Raw genomic sequence first — 18,606 nt, forward strand, 5'->3', positions numbered from 1 at the left:
GTGTTAAGAACAGAGCTTTACTGCAAATTAAAAATAATAATACTAAAACTAAAAACAGAAATTTGATATTAAAATAAAATTAATAAAAGTCACATTTTAGAGTTTTTTTTTTTTTTTTTTTTTTTTTTTTCTTAACGTTAACACATGGAAATTCTCAGAGAAAGCACAGAATCAGCACTTATTCTTCTTTGCAAATGAAATGTTTGAAACATTCGTTCTCTAAAGACCAATTTAAAATGGAAAAGAGAAAGACTGGTGCACATATGATGATAAAACAAGAAGTTGCATCCATACCTCAATGATATTCTTCCACATTTAACATGAACCATCTTTAAAATTTAATCTGAATCTCTGACAGCCAGAAGTCCGCAACAGAAGAGCAGAAATGTATGTTGAGTTTCAAATTACTAACACCTTCAGTCAGAATACCACAATATATAGGTTTATTGCAGAGAAAAGACAATGTCTGAATCACAAGCAATGGAACAAAATGATATTAAAAATATTACTATCTTAGCTTAATGACAATTCAGTTTCCTGACACTTACGTGGTCTTAAAATTACAGTATAGTCACGGTTACCTACACTGTAACACCTAATTTTACTCCACAAGTAAGGCCAGCCGTAACAACAAGCATCTGAATACTTCTCCAAAATATATACATACAAAAAGTCCTCACAGTCGTTCACTACTCAAGGAATAATTTACATCTGAACAAGCTGCACATATGCAACAATGGTTCTGAATACCGCTTTTAAACAAAAATTAAGAATTCAAATTCCAAATTTCTATAGCTCTTAGTCTTCTTTTGCTCTGCCCTGACTCCTTTGCATCTTTCTGTTCCAGAGACTGGATACAAGTCTGAGATACTTTTACTTTGGCCTAGTATCTGTAAATCAGGCTGAGATCCAGGAGGAAAAAAAGTAACTTCTTATGAATGTGCAGAATTGTTCATCCAGCTAAGGTTTTTGTTGTTGTTGTCATTGTTTTTCCTGAGGTGCTTCTTCTCTGTTTTATCCACAGGAATCACTGCAAGTGTGGCTAGAAAGCTCCTAATGGCTAGTGTACTTCTCATTCTATTACAGTTAGTCCATAGGTAAGCACTCCCTATAATGCCGAGATTATGAACAGGTTACTGTAGAGTGTAACATTCCTTCCCAATTCAGTTATCATTTAATTTGAAATTGTCCTCAGAATTTAAGTTTTTTCTTGTGTTTACATACACAAGCTCCCTGTGGATACAGACAGCCAACTGTAGAGCTTAAATTTAAAAATATTGGACTGATTTCTGAAAATTTAGTTCTGCAGCTAGCAGTATGTAGCCACAAGAAACTTGCATACGAGAATGTGACTAATGAAGCCACCCAGTATTTCTTAAAATTAAGCCACTTGCTACTGCTTAAACATATATTCTGAAGACTGAAGTTCTCTGTAATCATTTTCCCCATTGTTTCCAAAGAAGAAACTGAAGTTTCACGCAGCAAATAAGTCATATCATTTTACAACTGTTTTAGTATTTCATTAACTGACGTGCAATTGCAGAAACCTAAGGCAGAACCACCTACGGATGGATCACACGAGAAATCAGTTTTAAATTACTGCCTTATTAATTGAGAGAAATAACTACTTAGCTGGATAGTCATTTCAGTGATTACCCACATTTTAAAATGAAAAACTGGGTCTGGCTGAGCCCCTGCTCCCAGTTTTAACAGGCAAATTTACTGGAACAATACTATCCCTGCAGTTACAGAGGAAAAAGGTAAACGACTGAAGCTGAAATTGGAATTACCTTTGTTACTTCTCCTAATTACTGGCTTAGTGCTGGCTCAGAAAAAAAATATACATAATTTTAAATATTAAAAAATTCTCTCTCGGTTTCCATCCTTCCTTGATACAGCAGCTAAGTTGTGATATTCACTTGTAACAGTTGCAGCAGTACACTGATATGTTACTGAGAATGAGAAAAAAATTGAGGGAGAACGTCTACACAATGCATCCCAAACACATTACGCTATATCCTTAGTTCTTCAATTAACACATGTGGAGCAATCTTGGGGCACACCTCTTCTTTGATCTCTGTGTTCTACAGTCACTTATACAAGAGCAAATGCATAGGCAAAATCATTCTGAGTCATAAACACCTTTCATCTCTTCACTGCTTTCACAGACTGCATAAGGCAATGCTGAATCAAGCCCTGTGATCTTTATAAGGAGTTTTGCCTTAACGAGTAGACAGAAACTGAAGTAGAATTCACAGGTTTCCTTAAGCACAAACAGCACCAAATATAGATGAATGAAGAAATTTACAACTCCAGATTTGCTCTTGGCATTCCTTCTTATAAACTACCTCATGATGCAAATATATACATATATATATATATATATATATACACTCAGGATATTTCCAAACCTATGAGATATGTGTCCATCTGTGGTAACTGAGGGACAATACTTTCGCCCTTATTCCAAATGTATTCCAGCATATACTTGTTTACATTCTTAGCAATACTAAGAAAACTTAAATCTTCAGTCTCTTCCAAGGTAGGCTTTTTGGCTAATACTTTGATGCAGGAAGTACATTCTCCTCATCCTCAGGTTGTGCAGGCTTGCTGTCTCCTCTCAAGGTTAAAAATCAGTATCAGTCCTCCTGCCATACTCAAGAAAAGAGAAAGAACACAGGTCTCAGACATTACTGATATGGTATATACACACGGTCATTTTACAGGTAAGTACTCTTCTTTCCAAAGGATGAAGAAATTCCAGCTAGCAAAAATCAGCAGTGCCTCAGAAGTGTCTAGAAATCAGACCTCAGAGACCTCAGCCAACTCCTTCAGAACCCTGGGATGATGCCATCCGGCCCCATAGACTTGTACACATTCAGTCTCATGAGGAGGTCTCGCATCTGCTCTGCCCTCACAATGGGGAGGGATTTACTCCCCTGGCCCCCACCTAGAGGTTTAGGGATGCAGGGCTCAGGGACGTGAGAAAAATTAGAATACTGGCTGCCAGTGAAGACCAAGGCAAAGAATTCATTCAGTACCTCAGCCTTCTCCTCATCCATTTAAGCCAGTTCTCCTTTTACATTTACCAAAAGACGTACACTTGCTTTGGCCTGTCTCTTCTGGCCAGGCTGCATGGGACCCTGGGCCCTGGTCTGGTGGGTGACAGCTCTGGCCATAGCAGTGGGATTGGAACTGGGTACCCTTTGAGATCCCTTCCAGCCTAAACCATTCTGTGATTCTATGATCTCTGCTTATGGGCACAGAGGAGCACAACAAGCACAACAAGCTTTTCAAAAATCACCCCACAGCCTGTTGGAACTCAGCAAAGCAACACCACTGCCATCATCCTACTACATGGTGAGTGTTCTAAACCTGCAACATCACCATCATATAAATCTTCCTCACATCCCTCCTCCTTTAAAAAATTCTTACAGTTTCCAAGTCCTATGAATAAGTAATCCAGGAAAAAACTGAACACTAGAGTATGAGTGGAAAGGATCCTGAAAATACGCAAAAGTGCTTTCATTGTCATGGAGGAATACTGTGACTTTCAGTCAGGTCTGGCAAAGCTCCCCTTAAAAGAAGTACAAATCCACAAAACAGGTCAAATGTTCAGGTAAGTTACGAACTAGTACTGGGACAAAAAGGTATTATGTGCATTGAAGTCCCTATGGAGTGTCTTTCTTCAACAGTTTTTACCTCACAAAAGAATAGGGTAAAACCAAGAAGTTTATTTATAACTTACCAAACCTGAGTTTGCTGGTATTTAATAATTCACTTATGTGATTTCCAACATTAAGTCAGAGGCAGAGGAAACAACTGTGATAAAATTAAAAACAAAATTCAGATGATCCTATTTTGAAGCACTGTTGAGAAACATTAACTGACAGAATTTGAGAACTGTAATATTAGATACGATTTAGCAGGTTTGAGCACGAAAGACGTTTCTTTTTTTTTTTTTTTTTTTTTGTTGTTGTTGTTGGTTGGTTGGTTGGTTGGGCTTTTTAGGTGAAAATATGTAACTGTTGCAAACTGATCTACATCTCTTGTACAGGTTCCCATTTGTGACCTCACAGATTTCACAGGAACAGCCCCCTGAGGAAGCAATTTATTTCTAATGAGACTAACTTGATTTAAAGTAAATTTTAATTAATTTTATTTTAATTACTATCATCTTCAAATTAGTATGTATCCTAATGTTTAGATTTTAGGTATAAAAGTAATAATAATAGCAGTAAAAAATAAGCAAGGGAACAGATGTGTTAAAAAGAGAATTAGCTATAGGTATGCTTCTCTACATTCTTCACATATATTGGTATGCCTGGAAGATACATAATTTTAGATCTACCTGATGAATTATTAGATGAGACACTAGAATTGAAAGATAAATATTTAGGGATAAATTAAACATTACCATTTCAAACCAAACTCCACCATTTCTTCTAACATACCAAGACTGACTCTCACAAAAATATAAAGGGCATAACTCAATGCAGAGAAAAAATAACAGAAGTTTGGAGTCTTAAAAAAATGTACAAGTAGTCTTGTGCTTCTTCCTACACAACAGACAGCTGCAGTTCAAAATTGTTATATTTCTACCATATAAATGTTGCATAAAATAAAAATAAGTCAATGTAATAAATGGGAACAAAGCAGGTGTGCACATCTAGTCCTATTTGCTATCAGAAAGATAAAACACGTCCCTTACTCTATTGTGTCTAATAGTTGGTGATGCTGTGCCTACATTCACCCTGGAAGATTTTGTGTTTGTCAAAGACCAAGTCTTCGTGGAAAAGGAAAGAGATCCATTTTACCTATGTTATAATTATGCCTTTTTTTTACAGCAGAGAGGAGAAAAGTACATGTGCAATCACCATCATACTGTCACAGACTGATGGAATGTTTCCTTAAAATGGCTCAAGAACTCTAAGACTTTCTCAGTAAAGTACTTCAGAATTTTACCTGAAAGCACTGAGGCTGTAAACCAGCCTCGGAGTTAAAGACACTACTAATCTTGGTGTCAATGAAAGCAAAAGCGTCAAAAGACTGTAAATCAATAGTATCTTAAAAAGTAAAGATATCAACAAAGACCAATTCAGCTGCTTCATAGTGGCTAGTCAAATCCAGCACTGCAAGCAACGCGCAAACACTTGGCGCTTCCACCATATCCAGGAAGGCCTTCCAAAGGATATATGTTATTAGAAACAACAAAAAATATGCTGTTTTTTAATGCCCTTCTACATACTGATGTTAAAATAAAGGCTAGAGCAGGGGAGAGTAGTAGGATCAACACAGGGGGAAGACAGGGAAGACATTTCTCAAGGTTTCAAACAGTGTTTTTACAAGTAGAATTCAGAACCACTTCTTCATTCACATTAAAGAAAAAATGTGGATTGTGCATTTTATAATCAACATTATAGATATTCCTATGAGATTTCTAAAAGCAGAAAAAAGCTGATTTCAATGTGTATTAAAAACATACAGCATTCGTCAATAGCTGAGACACACTTATAGTAAAATTAATACTGATTGTAAAACAAAATTCTGCAAAGGAAAAGCTGACTTGAAAAGCTGGGCTATCTGAATACTGCACCAGAGCTGGGAGCTAACTGTGGACAAATAATGACCAGTATTCCTCAACATATCATCAGTATGCAGACATAAGCATAAATAAATAAATAGACAGATAGATAGATAGATAGATTAAAAAAAAAAAAAAAAAAAAAAAAAAAAAAAAAAAAAAAAAGGAAAGAAAATGCTGTAGTCATTTCCAATCCTAATTCCCAATATGAAATAATAAAATATAGTATCTCGTGGTCTTTCTTTCTCTCCTGCCTCTCTGCCTCTCAGACCATACACACGTATGGACTGTGCAGTGCAGCTAGAACCTACCTAATGTGTTTTCAGTGGGCATTTTAGCCCCTTGTTTGCAGTTGAAATGTTATATCTAGATACAATCATAGTTTGTTTGGTTTTTGTCAATGACATATTTGTTTTCTATTGATTTATCACATGCCCTATTCATATTTCCAAGCACTTCCTCCTTCATTTTCTGCACAGATCTCCCACAGATCTCCCAGTGACCATGCAGTGAACTGTACACACTCAAAAAAAAATACTTCAGGAAGCTGAAAAAGTTCATCCAGCTGTACAAAGATACAACATCCTTTCCCATGTATTGCATAACCAAATGACACTGGATTTCTCTGCAGACAGAAGGCAAGAATATCAAAATGAAATTAAATGATCTAATTGAATACTGAATGAAAAAAAGATGCATATAATGACATTTGATAAATAAACACAAAACTCTTCTATTCTTTTATATCTTGTCTTGGCAAAGAAAAAAGTTTTCAAGCCCTGCAGAAAGACACCCATTGTAGAAGTTAACATTTTCTAATTAATATTACAATCTTGGTAATCCTTACCTTCATGGGTATACTCTTCTCAAAATCAGGAAAGTGTATAATTGTATTTAATTTTGACACATACAAAATAAGTATAGTGGCTGTTATCTAAATAAAAAGGAAAAACAAGAAGTCATGTATGAACAAGATTATAATGTATCATGGGAGAACTGCTTCAAAAACAAAATCTTTATGTGCATTTGATAGATGTTAGACACTATGTATTTAATTCAATGAACAGTACAGTGTACAGTGCATAAACTGGAATAACTTTTTATTCTTAAAATTTTGCCTGTTATTTATTTAAAGCATAATATATAATGCAAGGTTTTATAGCTTATAGTAATTAGTTGTACTTTGTGAAATAATTAGTGCTTAGTAAGTTGTGAAACAGGACATGATCCTATAATAATCATGCTATTTGCACACAGAGTATTGTTTAGTTTGCAAAATCATTCCTACAGCTTTTTTTTTAATGTGAGAAGGGGGGATGTATACTGGTCAGTCTATTGTAAAGTGACCAATAAATAATAAACGTATGATAAGGATGAAGGAGAGCGAGCATCTTCAGCATTGTAAGAGTTTAATGCAGGCCACTGGGCGGAATAAAGAAATTTCTTTGCATAGAAAAGAATAATTGTCTACAAGCATGGAGTGGAGTCATGATTAAGAGACTGAATTATGTACTGTTTCATGCTACCTGCTCCTTCCAAACTGTTAGGGAAATCTCAGAAGAATTGTTCAACAAAATATAGAAATGCCACCGAGTCTCAGGTTCTGCAAATAAACAAGGCTGAACTAATTTTCACAGTCCAAAAGCACTAACAATGTGTACTTCTAAGAATAAAGTAATTATGTAAACGTTGTAGAAACATTTACTGTTTGCTCATGTTGTTAAATTCCTGCCATACCCTCTCAGATTTAGCTGACAGTACAAATGCTTGAATGTTAAAAAAGCAGGAACCTTAGCAGTGCATATGAAGAACCTAAGTCTCCATTTTCTCCCTTAAAATTTATATAATTAAAAATTAATAAAGACATGGTAGCAGCTGCTAGTTTTCTATGCATACAGTGAAATACAAGCAAATACATCATGTGCTAGGGTTCACTGCTTTGTGCTATCACAGAAATGTCTGGAGCCCCTCTGACCAAAAGCCTCACATTGCTCCCCAAACAACAGTTGTGTCATTCCAGCAAGATGGCAGTATTTTGCAGGACTGCACTGTCAGGGATGGTCATACGCAAATATGAACCCAGGGAATCTGAAATCAAATCCTATTCATTCTCTGCACACATCTGTACAAATAACTACCTAACAAGAGTCTACTCTGTCTTCAAGCTCTGTAATTTTCCACTATCACAAAACTCCTTGGTGGTGGTGATTTATAAATGAGGCCTCCAAAAGCTCCTTTGGATGCTAAGAACTGTATTTTTCAAATAAGTAATGTAACAAGAATGCAGTATTAAGAAAAGAATCATAGACATATAAAATCATAAAACAGTTTGAGTTGGAAAAGGTCCTTAAAGGTCACCTAGTCCAACTCCCCTGCAATGAACAGGGGATCAGGTTGCTTAGAGACTGGCCCAGCCTAACCTGGAATGTCTTCAGGGACAGGGCATTCACCCAGATCTCTGGGCAACTTCCAGTGCTTCTGTAAGTGCACTCTAAAGTGCAGCAGGAAGGCCATAGGAGTCATAGGTATTAGGGGGTAAAATGAGCACCAGACACAAGACTGCCATTTGTAATCATATGTAATCTCAACTGGTTTTTTGTTTGCATGTGCAGCTACATAAGTGTGGCTATTTCATTCACTTATGCCCCAGAAATCTCTCCAGAACTTTTGAAGCAGTGGAACCCCAGGAACACCTAGCAGTGTTACACTCTTTATGTAAAATTTAGGTTTACCGATGGTCACACTGTCTTGGAATATTTTTCATGGGTGCATTACAAGAAGCCGCTGATGTTAAAATGAAAACCACCATGAAACAAAAGCATGAATTGCATCATGTATCATTTTTGGGAGACACAATATACAGCTGTAATATTTAAATAGTACTGAGTACTGAAAAACATTTGAATTTGCTTTTTTACTTTTTTTTTTTCCTATTTCTTAGCTCATAATGGGCTAAAATACAGCAAACCAAAGCAAATATTAAGTAAAGAAAATTACTGATGAGAATGCAGGTGCAGGACCGTGATTCTATACAGAATTTCTCATGAAGTCAAAGGTGCAAGTCTTCGGTGTTTGTATGACTAAAAGACCTTCTCAAGTTCATTTTTTTGTCTACCTGAGAAAAGAAAGGCGCTTCCAGGAGAGTCAGATGGATGACAACAAGGACACAGCCGGGACTACCATTCTTGCAGCATGCATACACACTCAGCAGTGCACAGAGCTCTGTCCTGACTGATCCACAAAGCCCATGTGCTACATCATATGACCAAGGTCACCTTCACTGGAGTGCTGCATACTTAACATATGAATGTACACAGTAGATTTTGGCACATGGCCATGATCCATGCTGGGGAAAACTCCTTTTACACAAGTGACTGCCAACCCTTGACTATCAGTTCCTAAATATTAGCTGGCTGTTTACAAACACCTGGCTGCCAGGAAACAATCACTTTGGATGAGGAAAGGTTTTATCCATAGGACCTAGCAGCCATCTGAATGGAGGAACTAATTTGCATCTTCCTATGGGAGGCAAAATACGACAGATGTGATGAACCTGCTGTACTACTGTCAGCATCAAGATCACTATGCCAATAGCCACAGCAACCGAGGACTTCTCGAAGACCATCTCAAGACCCCATTCAGCCAGACCTAATCTGGTTCTGCCTACTACTTCTACATATGTATCTTGCCCTCTGGGACTATCGGCACCTTAAGGCACAGGTGCTGAAGAGTACCTTCAGGAGAGGTGCTGAAGAGCAGCAGCTGGTGTGCCTCTGTGCTCTGTCAGCAACGGTAGGCGAAACTGCACTATCGGGTTCTTTGCCAGCGAAGAAACACGCTCAGCAATGGAAATTACGGGAGCACCTACATTCAAGTCGCGAACCGACACTCGACTGGCAGAGCTTGCCCCGCTCCGCCCCACACGGCTCCCTGCGCTGGTGACGGCGGCACTGCGGCCAAGGGCGCGCCTCCGCTCTCGCTCCGAGCTCCAGCTGCCCGCTACCGCCCGCTTCCGTCGGGGACGCAGTATGCGGCCGGGACCCGCAGAGGGGAGGGCCATGCCGAGGGGAGGCAACAGCCCAGGTTGCGCGACAGTCGTTCTTCACTGTAGGCGCTGAGCAGGCCCTTGTTCACCAACGCTATGAAGAAGGAGCACGTTCAGTAGAAAATGGCCGAAAGCACCCTGGGTAGCGCCAAGGAGGTTCCCCCCGGCCGCTCATCTCGGGCGGCAGCGGGCGAAACCCCACCCGCCCAACTCACTGGCAATCGCCGCGGCCTAACCCGGCAGGAAGGCCTACAGGACGCCCCCTGGTGGCGCGGGGCGGGTAGGACGGCCGGGACGGATGAGGCGCCGAGGAGCTCTGCCCGCATCCCGGTCAGCTCGCGGGGCGACGAATCTCCTCGCTCCCTAATGCGATATAGCGCGCCCGTGCTGTCACTTCAACAAAGTACTGCTCGTGTGTGTGACATCCGCTTCCTTAATTTTAAACCAGTCTCCTCAAGGAAGAGTTCTGTACGAACACATGCGAATTCCAGCGTCTAGAACCACACGTGCTCAGACTGAAACGTTAAAAGCAGCCAACCAAACACAGCTGTGAGTCACCACAGATCCATATCCAGCTGCTCTCTAGCCCGCTTAGCTGCTGGGGGCTGGCCTAAACACAACTGACCTGGGCTTTATTTTCAAAACTTCTCAATATTTTGTCAAGTGTTAGGGAGTGGAGGACAGGACAAGTAGTAGGGATGGAAGGGACTCACAGCGTGCTCTAGGTGGTGAACATATGTGAAATTTCAACAATCGGGAGAAATAACCACCTCTGTTTTGTGACATGTCAGGCTGGTAGTAGAGAAGGGAGAATGGAAAAACTAAAACAGCACACACAGACTGAACTTGAAAATTAAACCAAACTTTTATTCAAAGCAAGTATTGAAGTGACAACACATTCACTGTTTCATTGTTAACTCATGCCAAACAGTAATCTTCAATATTTCTTCAATGTAATCACTTCTTTGCAATCTTCCACATCTCAGTTTTTTAGCTTGATACTTTACCAGTAACTTGTCACAACACAAAACAGCTTGAAATGTTTGAATTTTGTCTAAGCATCTAAGTAGAATTCAGCATACTTATCATACTGAAAGAAATACTCTTCAAGTTGACCAAAGCACTACAGCTGACTGGAGGAGAAAAAAAAAAGTCATCTATTGAAGTTTTTACTTCATTCTGCAACTGGCTGGCAGTCACAATTGGATGTCCTGTGAAATACTACTCAGAAGCAATTCTGGGTTACAAATCAGAAAAAACAGATTTATGCTGAAGGCGCATTTGGGATCAGGCTCTTTGCAAACTGAACAGTTAATATCATATTATTTGAAGAATTAAAAATCTGTACCCTGAGTTACCCAATTTTCATAGGCTCAGGCACCAGGAAGGAGTATGAACAATTACATATTTTTAAGCTCAAAAAATATAAATGAACCTGATGACAGCTGAGTTTAGGAATTGAAAACATAAGTTAAACCATATAACTAGTACAAAACTAATTACATTCCATATGCTCTTTTTTTTTTTTTAAATATCCAATGACTTTTTAAGTCAAGTGAATCAAAACATAATGATAAACAAACTAAGTTAATAGGATTTTCTACCACAAGAGATTAACGAAGACCATAATTCAACAGTCACAGTTTTCTGATGTAAAAAGAAACTACTGTTCTGGAAAATCAGTAGGCATCTATTCAGTTTGTTTCTAGTGCTTGGTAAAATTTTCCTCTCATTTAAACAAGAGGGAAAGTGGCTTCCCTTCTCATCTGAATTTTCTGACCTTCAGAGGGAAGGGAGAGTTAAGAGCAAGCAGGACAGAAAATGTTTAATATCCCCTAAAGCAGTAGCTCAACTGCAAAAAAGAAAAACAAGTTCACTTTCAAAACAACTGTTAGCATGTCATGATTCTCCGGTTGTCTTCCAAGCAAAATATAGGAAAAGATTACCATGACACAATGGTATTCCCAAGTATACAACATTCAACAAGTAACAAGATATTTCACTAAACATTTTATATCAGCACTTGAATTTACTAAGCAGCGTTCTGTAACTTCATTGATTTGGGAAATACATGAAATCACACTGTTAACACACTTGTAACTATCTTTGGAAGCCTATTTTCTAGTTGTATAGTGAATATTTTTCTGCAGTGTTGCAGAAATTGATAGCTGTGCTAAAGTTAGTGAACACAAAATTGGCATGTTATCCTTAAGTAAAGCAATAAGGTGGCTTTATGCACAATGTACAGGGGCTTCTATGTGCTAATAAACATGTAAAAGCAAGAACTTTAAAACTTAGTGTTTGCTAGTAAGAGATCTAGAATCGTTTACTACAACCACAACACCCTGTAAATACCCCCTTATTAACAAAAACAAGTGCCAAATCATTACAGGGTCCAAAGACATCTGAAAAAATATCACCAATTCTTTACCTTTGTCTAGAATTTGCAAGACTAATCATTTTCAGATAAAACCAACAATGTGCAAAAGTTCCTAACATCGTGGGTTAGGAATAACAAGTGCTACCAAGAGATTCTGCTGAGATCAAATCAGAAAATGTAAAATAGCAAAGTTGAGCCTCATACCTTGAGCAGTCACAGTGAAGACTGTGACTACAGTTTATCTGCATGAAGCAATTTCTTCCCCTCTACAAGTCACAATAACTAAGCTTAGCCTTCAACCTCAGTGACACAAGGTAAAGATAAAAATGCACTGACATTAGAAAAATATTTTTAATTGGTGCTTACAGTATCTTCAGACCTATCACTTAATATAAATTTGCTTAAATAGTTCAGATAAATACTTTTCTTTTTGTCAGCCTTCTTTGGCCACATGTACCATAACATCCTACTAATCATAAACACTGTTCAGAAAGTGCTTCCTATGAAAACTGCTTCAAATGAGTTAACCTTGCAAAAATCTAGCTTCCCACATGAACTTTAATGCAATCCCCTATTTACAAAAATACTTAGAAACTTTACAACTATCTTTAACCTTACAAAAAGTGCAATTCTCCTACCCCATGTCATGGAGCAACAACATTCTTCATAAATTCTACAGAATAGCAGCCTATAACAAGCAAATAAGGTGCTTAGCTTATGTCCAGGATCTAATTGGTTAAGTGCCACCAGGAAATACATTTTGTATAGGCAAATTCCATATGTATCTACTGTCGCAGCGGTGCCACAGCTAGGTTTGCAAGCTCAATTAGAGCCAAAGCACCATGCATTCGTTCACGCTGTTCCTGGAGGCGGCGGCGAGCAGCTGAGTGAGCACTATTTTTGTCTTCATCATCTTCTTCATCAGACTGAAGATATTCCATTGGGTCCTGCTGTTCCTGATCAGTCTTCTGGATTGTTTTACTTTTCAAAGCAGGAGCACGCTGTTCTCTAGTCTCCCAGTACCTACAAAGTGAAACATGAGGAATGCTTTTTAAAATATGTTTAGCACATGCAACAACCATTCAAAACTGGCAAAATACCTTTTTTTTTTTTTATTACCTTGTATATGACCAAGCATTGCATTTAGTTTTATCTTTCAGATCTTATAATGGTAGTATTCAAGCTGTAAGAAACCTTTATTAGACATTTTAAATGTGAAGTACCCAACAGCATCTGCGATATATCATGCTGTCACATGGTATTCTCAGCAGACTACTCATGCATACCCTATTCTTGATCCTCATATAAATGCAAATTCAGTAGGAAGACTGTAGCCAATTATCGTCACTAACTAGCAAGGTATTAGCAGGTGTTCAAGCAAAGAAACAATGAAGCAGAGAAAAAACAAAAGTCTTGTGAGGAATCTTGCCTTAAACTGGATTTCTTGAGTCTTAGAGGAAAAACTGGACTGAATAACGCTAGAGGCATACCACTTCTAGTTTGTTCTTTGCTAGTTGGTTTTTCAGGACGTTTATTGCTGTCTAAAGAAACTTACTTTGCTAGCCACTCAGCCACAGCTTTATTGTCAGCCGTCTCTTTTTTATTCAGTCTGTCAGTGAGCTCTTCCCTCTTCAGCCGGGCATATGGATGTTTGGGGCAGTGGCGGTTTGCATGTGTGAATCGGCTCAAACAGCCTTAAAAAACACAAAATGACAACGAAAAACTTGTTACAGAAAGCAGTCAACCACCATGCAAGCATAGTATCATTACAATACAGATGCTGCTGAATCCAGCCTTCTTCGCTATACAAAAAGCGAGGTTTAGAAAACAGCAACTTTTATATGCAAGAGTAATAACATTCCCAATCATTCTGTATTTTATGATCAACTGACAACAGTATTGCAACTTACATAACAACACAGGCAATTTTTAGATACAAGTTTGCATCATTATGCAGATTATTCTAGCTCCTCTCTTCTCTACTATCTCCTTCAAAGTTAAGATCCAAAGCTTTGATAGACTGCTGCAATATGAATGCACATACATTTTTAGTACTGGATGGCCCTCGATTCTGAAAGCCACAAGTTATTATTTGATGGCTCACCATTCTCTGAGCAGACAAAAGGTTTCTCCCCTGTGTGGAGACGCTGGTGAGTTTTGAGCTGCCCACTCTGAACAAAAGCTTTCCCGCAATCTGGATAGTCACACAAATAAGGTCTTTCACCTTAAAAATAACAACAGAACAAATGTGTGAAAGCTGAATAAAAAAGCAGAGACAAGCTGAATAGAAAAAGAGTCCTAGTACAGTGATCAATTTCAGCTTGAGGTTTATACATGCAAACTCTCCATTAACATACTCAGACACTAGTGTGTACTCAAAGAGCCTCAGTGTACCAGACAGCAGAGCTCAGCTTTTACCTCCAGATATTCAGTGTTGCTGGATAATACCTTTTCTCCCAACCCCCAAGGGAAACACTGAAATGATTTCCTGTGTTGGTTTTTTTGTTCGTTTGTTTTTAGCTTAAGCTTCTTACACAGCATTACATAAGCTTTGTCCTGTGAAAATATGTGCCTACAGAGCAAGAAACATAAAAAGTACCAATAAATAGGTAAGAAATGTAACTCAAGTTGTAACCACATATGTATTATCATTAACATGGACTTAACTAGAGTAAAGTAATGGAGGTTAAGAATATAGCAATGTAAGAAGTTGCAGAAGTATCTTACTATTAAGACTGCTTGAAAAAAGTTTTAATGGCAAAGAGAAGGTAACATGAAAAACTTAACCCAGCTACAGAAGTTTTCAACCATCTATTAAAAATGACTTCTCCATGCAAACAGCAATGAAAAGAACTGAGATAAATAATAGGCATCTTCTTCCTGCCTGAAGAGAATCTGATTGCATTGTACTGTGCAAAAAAGCACCATGCCAGCACTGCTCAGAAAGATGACAAAACAAAGGTAACAATGACTTACTAAGTCAAAAGAGTAACACCATGGTAAGTTCAGCTCAATTAAGTCATTCATATTTAACAAACAAGTTCAATAACTAATTCCAGCACATGAAATGGAACCCTTAAGAGGACAAGGAAACTTGTGCTTCAGATTAGTAGCTAGATTTGCCTTATATGCTTGAGTCAGAAAAAAAAAAAACCCAAACTGTAAGGAGCCAAGCTTTTTGTTTTTCCACTCAACCACTGATTACATCTGTATCTAGTATCATAGTTCACATTCCTTTGCAAAAGTGAAAAATTACAATTTGAAGAGGAAAAAAATAAGTACTTACTAGATGTAAAAAAATTTCTCTTTTGCTTCTAGTTTGTCTTGGTAATGAATAAGTTGATCCTGGATCTTAATTTAATCATGTTACCTCTAGAACTTCTCTGTATGCACAGATCTGTAAATTAACAGTGATTACCTGTGCTACATAAAGTGAATCTGAAACAAATAGATGCTAGGAGAGATAACTGTAAAGCTGTTATTCCTCAATCTTAAACTACCCAGTACTACACTGTAAAAGTTAGCAGCCATTTTTAAATAATTCCTCCTCCTCTTCAACTTCAGTTGATCACTATTTGAAAAGTGTGCAAACAAGAACAAAACAGAAGTCTCAGCAGAGGGAATAAGACTAAAACAAATCCTACCAAGAACAACATGCCAAGCTTAAGAAGTGCTCTCCCTCTAAGAGGATCTGTGAAAGGAGGAGATAAAGAACTCACAATATGTGCTTCCAATGCTATAGTCAAACTGCCACTATATCATCTGTCACAAAGGAAGGTCACAAAAGAAGACTTTTCCTTGCTTGCACGAACAAGCATGGGAGAGAAGCATGACTGGTTTAACCATTACATTCACAAGCTGACGACTGAGATGTTTATTTTTTCCTCCTCAGCTTCTTGGTCACATGCCCACGTCACCTGTTCCCTCTTCACTTACCAGTGTGTGTGCGTTTGTGTGCCTGCAGTGACTTCTCTCTTGGAAATACCCTGTTGCAGATGTTACAACGGATCCTGCTAGAGGAGTGCTCTCCTTCATTTATCAGCTCACGGACTGTGTCTGCTCTTGGCCGGCCACGCCGTAAGCCATCCTGTGAAAAAAGAAGCAGGACGTTGGAGGACTGTGCTTCCCCAGAAGCCAGAAACAAAGCTAAACGAGAAGCCATCTTCACAAGCAGCACCTTTCCCACAGCTATCTTAAGTTAGTGACATAGGGTAACTTAGGGACATTGGAGTTCCAACAGTTTAGCTCTTAGCCAAGCTCTATAGAGGTGCCCCCACCCCTACGAATTCCTCTACCCTCAGCAGAGTGATCCAGAGGAGATGAGCATGGAAGCAAGGCCCCACCACCCACGGCAGCGGGCGGGGAAGGTGGCCTCAGCAGGTAGCAGCAGCTCCCACAGCGCGTGACGCTGCGGCCGTTACTCCAGTCAGCACAACTGTTCGGGACGGCCCTGCTGAGAGACGACCCGATGGCCCCGCCTCCACGGGTGGTGGCCCCGAAGCGCGCGCGATACTGCAGGAAGTGATCTCATTTTAAATCTCCGGTTAGGAGACGAGGCGGGGGAGGGGCGGCGGCCCGGGACACCCTTTAATTCCGCCGGCACCCCCCCGCCGCCCGGGCCCTCTCCAGTGTCGCGGTGCTTACCTTTAGGTGCTGGTGCCGTCCACCGCCGCTCGGGCTGCCAGACTCCTCATCATCCCGGGCGGGATCTCCTGCCACCGCGCTGCAGGGTTGCTGGACGGGCGAGGGGACGGGGGCGGCGGCGGGCCCGCCGGGGCTGAGAGTGACGTTGTGCGCATTCTCGCCCCAGCGCCACGGGTATACCATGAAGTCGCTAAAGCCGGGGCTAGTGGGAACGGGCGGAGCGGACACTGGCTCCTCACCGTCCCGCCGCTGGGACGGCTTGATTGGAGTGGTCTTGATCACCGACACCAGGACACGCTTGGGCGAGTCCTGGCAAAGGACCACTGGTGGGCCCAGCGGCCGCTCCGACATGGCCGCTGTGGCTGCTGCGGGAAAGGGACTGAGGGCGCGGGGAGCACTGCTCGCCCGCGCCGCAGGAACGGGTGGAGAGACACGGAGCTCCCTGCTTGGCACCGCCCGGCAGCGCCTCAGTCGCTCATCGCCAACTGTCGGCACCTTGTCTCTTTCCACGGCCACCCCCGAGCGGACCCGCGCAGTCAACGGCAGCCCCCAGCCATCGCGAAAGCCACGGCACCCCCGCACCTTTACGAAGCGGCACCGACCCCAATCTCAGCTCGGTCTCAGCGACGCGCAAAGAGGTATCGCTGTCTCCAACGCAGCGACCCCTCCACACCCGCACTGAGCCCAGGATTTTCCCGCGTTACGTTTCGCGCCTGGGCGTAGCCAATCACCGAGCCCTGCTCTGGCGTCACGGAGCGGCAGCTCGCACCAGCCAATAGCACTGCGAGAAGCTTGACCACCCACCCCCTTGAAGGCGGAGCCCAGACAGGACTCGGCCACTCCTCTTTAGCCCCATTGGGCCGGCGCCCGGCCCACTGGCAGAATTCGAAACTGAGTGGGCTCTCAGGCTGTGGGTCCGCCCCCCCGCGCAGCAATTCACTCCCTCGCTGATTGGCCCGCCGCGAGAGAGTGGGTGGGACGAGGAGGAGAAGGCGTGGCCAATCTCCCTCTTCAGTTTGGCGCGCGCTGTTGTTGTTGAGCCACCCGGGCCAATGGTAGCGCCGCAGCGTGCGCGCCGTTTAAAGGGACCGCCTCGCGCGGGAAGGGTGGTGCCCGCGGGGCCGGGCAAGCAAGCGAGCGCTCTGTGAAACGCGACCGTTATGGCGGTTGGAGCGCACGCTGGCCTTCGGAGGGCTTTCAGGGGTCCCTGAACCAGGGGTGCTTTGTTTTTTTTATATACTGTGCTTCAGCAGTTTACTCGTGTTTTCACGGTAATATTTGTGGGTTTGTCTTGTTGTTTCTAGTTTAATGCATTTCTTTAGGTACATTTATACCCTATATCCTGAGACCCACAACAGTTTTGCAACTGTACATAGACAGCAGTGCCTAGACTGCAGCTGCAGGGCTGCTCCTGGCACAGTGAGCTAGGATTTGTGTTCATTTGAGTAGTGGGAGTGTGTCTGTACAGTGAAAGCTGTGATGATGAAGAGGAATAACCTGGAAAGAGTGTCATATGGGGATTTTGCCTGGTCTGGTAAAAGCATACATACAGGGTGGATGTTGCCAGTGTAATAAATCCTTTATAATCTGATTATTTGGAATGAAAAAAAGGCCTTGGCTTCATCAGAGTGGTACCATTTATTTTATGCTGGTTTTGTGTTCTAAAGTAGTGCTAAAATGCAGGACACACTTCTCTTAGGATTTGGTGGGGAACTTTTAGTATGAAGCTAACCACTAAGATGCCTAGCGTGCTGCCTATTGTACTATCACACTGAGTTGTACAGATTGCAGATTATGAAATCAGTAACCTATATTACTTACATTATTGGATAAATTTCGAGCTTAGTGTCAGATACACAGAGAAGCCATGAAGCTAGATCAGTAAGAAAACACAGCATTATGTAACTTCCGTTTCCAAAATGACTGAACAAGTTTCCATGTGTTTGGATCCAC

At 40.8% G+C, this 18,606-nt stretch overlaps 2 protein-coding genes across 2 annotated transcripts in view; one reads left to right on the forward strand and one right to left on the reverse strand.

Moving 5' to 3' along the window:
- Positions 1–18,606, forward strand: part of LOC125687389 (uncharacterized) — a 212,963-nt gene that overhangs the window by 83,726 nt on the left and 110,631 nt on the right. The window lies entirely within an intron of this gene.
- Positions 10,476–17,528, reverse strand: ZNF367 (zinc finger protein 367). The gene is made up of 5 exons (XM_048932194.1): positions 16,654–17,528; positions 15,946–16,096; positions 14,114–14,233; positions 13,565–13,703; positions 10,476–13,032 (listed from the first exon to the last, which is right to left on the reverse strand). The coding sequence occupies exons 1-5, from the start codon at positions 17,002–17,004 to the stop codon at positions 12,795–12,797; spliced, it is 999 nt and encodes a 332-aa protein (XP_048788151.1). The 5' UTR covers positions 17,005–17,528; the 3' UTR covers positions 10,476–12,794.

This window comes from Lagopus muta, chromosome Z (assembly GCF_023343835.1).
Source record: "Lagopus muta isolate bLagMut1 chromosome Z, bLagMut1 primary, whole genome shotgun sequence".
Lineage (NCBI taxonomy): Eukaryota > Metazoa > Chordata > Aves > Galliformes > Phasianidae > Lagopus > Lagopus muta.

What these genes read in the sequence shown, in the direction of transcription:
- ZNF367 (XM_048932194.1), bottom strand. Translation starts at nt 17,004, where the DNA reads ATGTCGGAGCGGCCGCTGGGCCCACCAGTGGTCCTTTGCCAGGACTCG. An exon ending in GACGGCACCAGCACCTAAAG is followed by an intron (nt 16,097 to 16,653) that starts GTAAGCACCGCG and finishes CTTTTTTCACAG; the next exon opens with GATGGCTTACGGCGTGGCCG. An exon ending in GTGGCTGAGTGGCTAGCAAA is followed by an intron (nt 13,033 to 13,564) that starts GTAAGTTTCTTT and finishes TTCACTTTGTAG; the next exon opens with GTACTGGGAGACTAGAGAAC.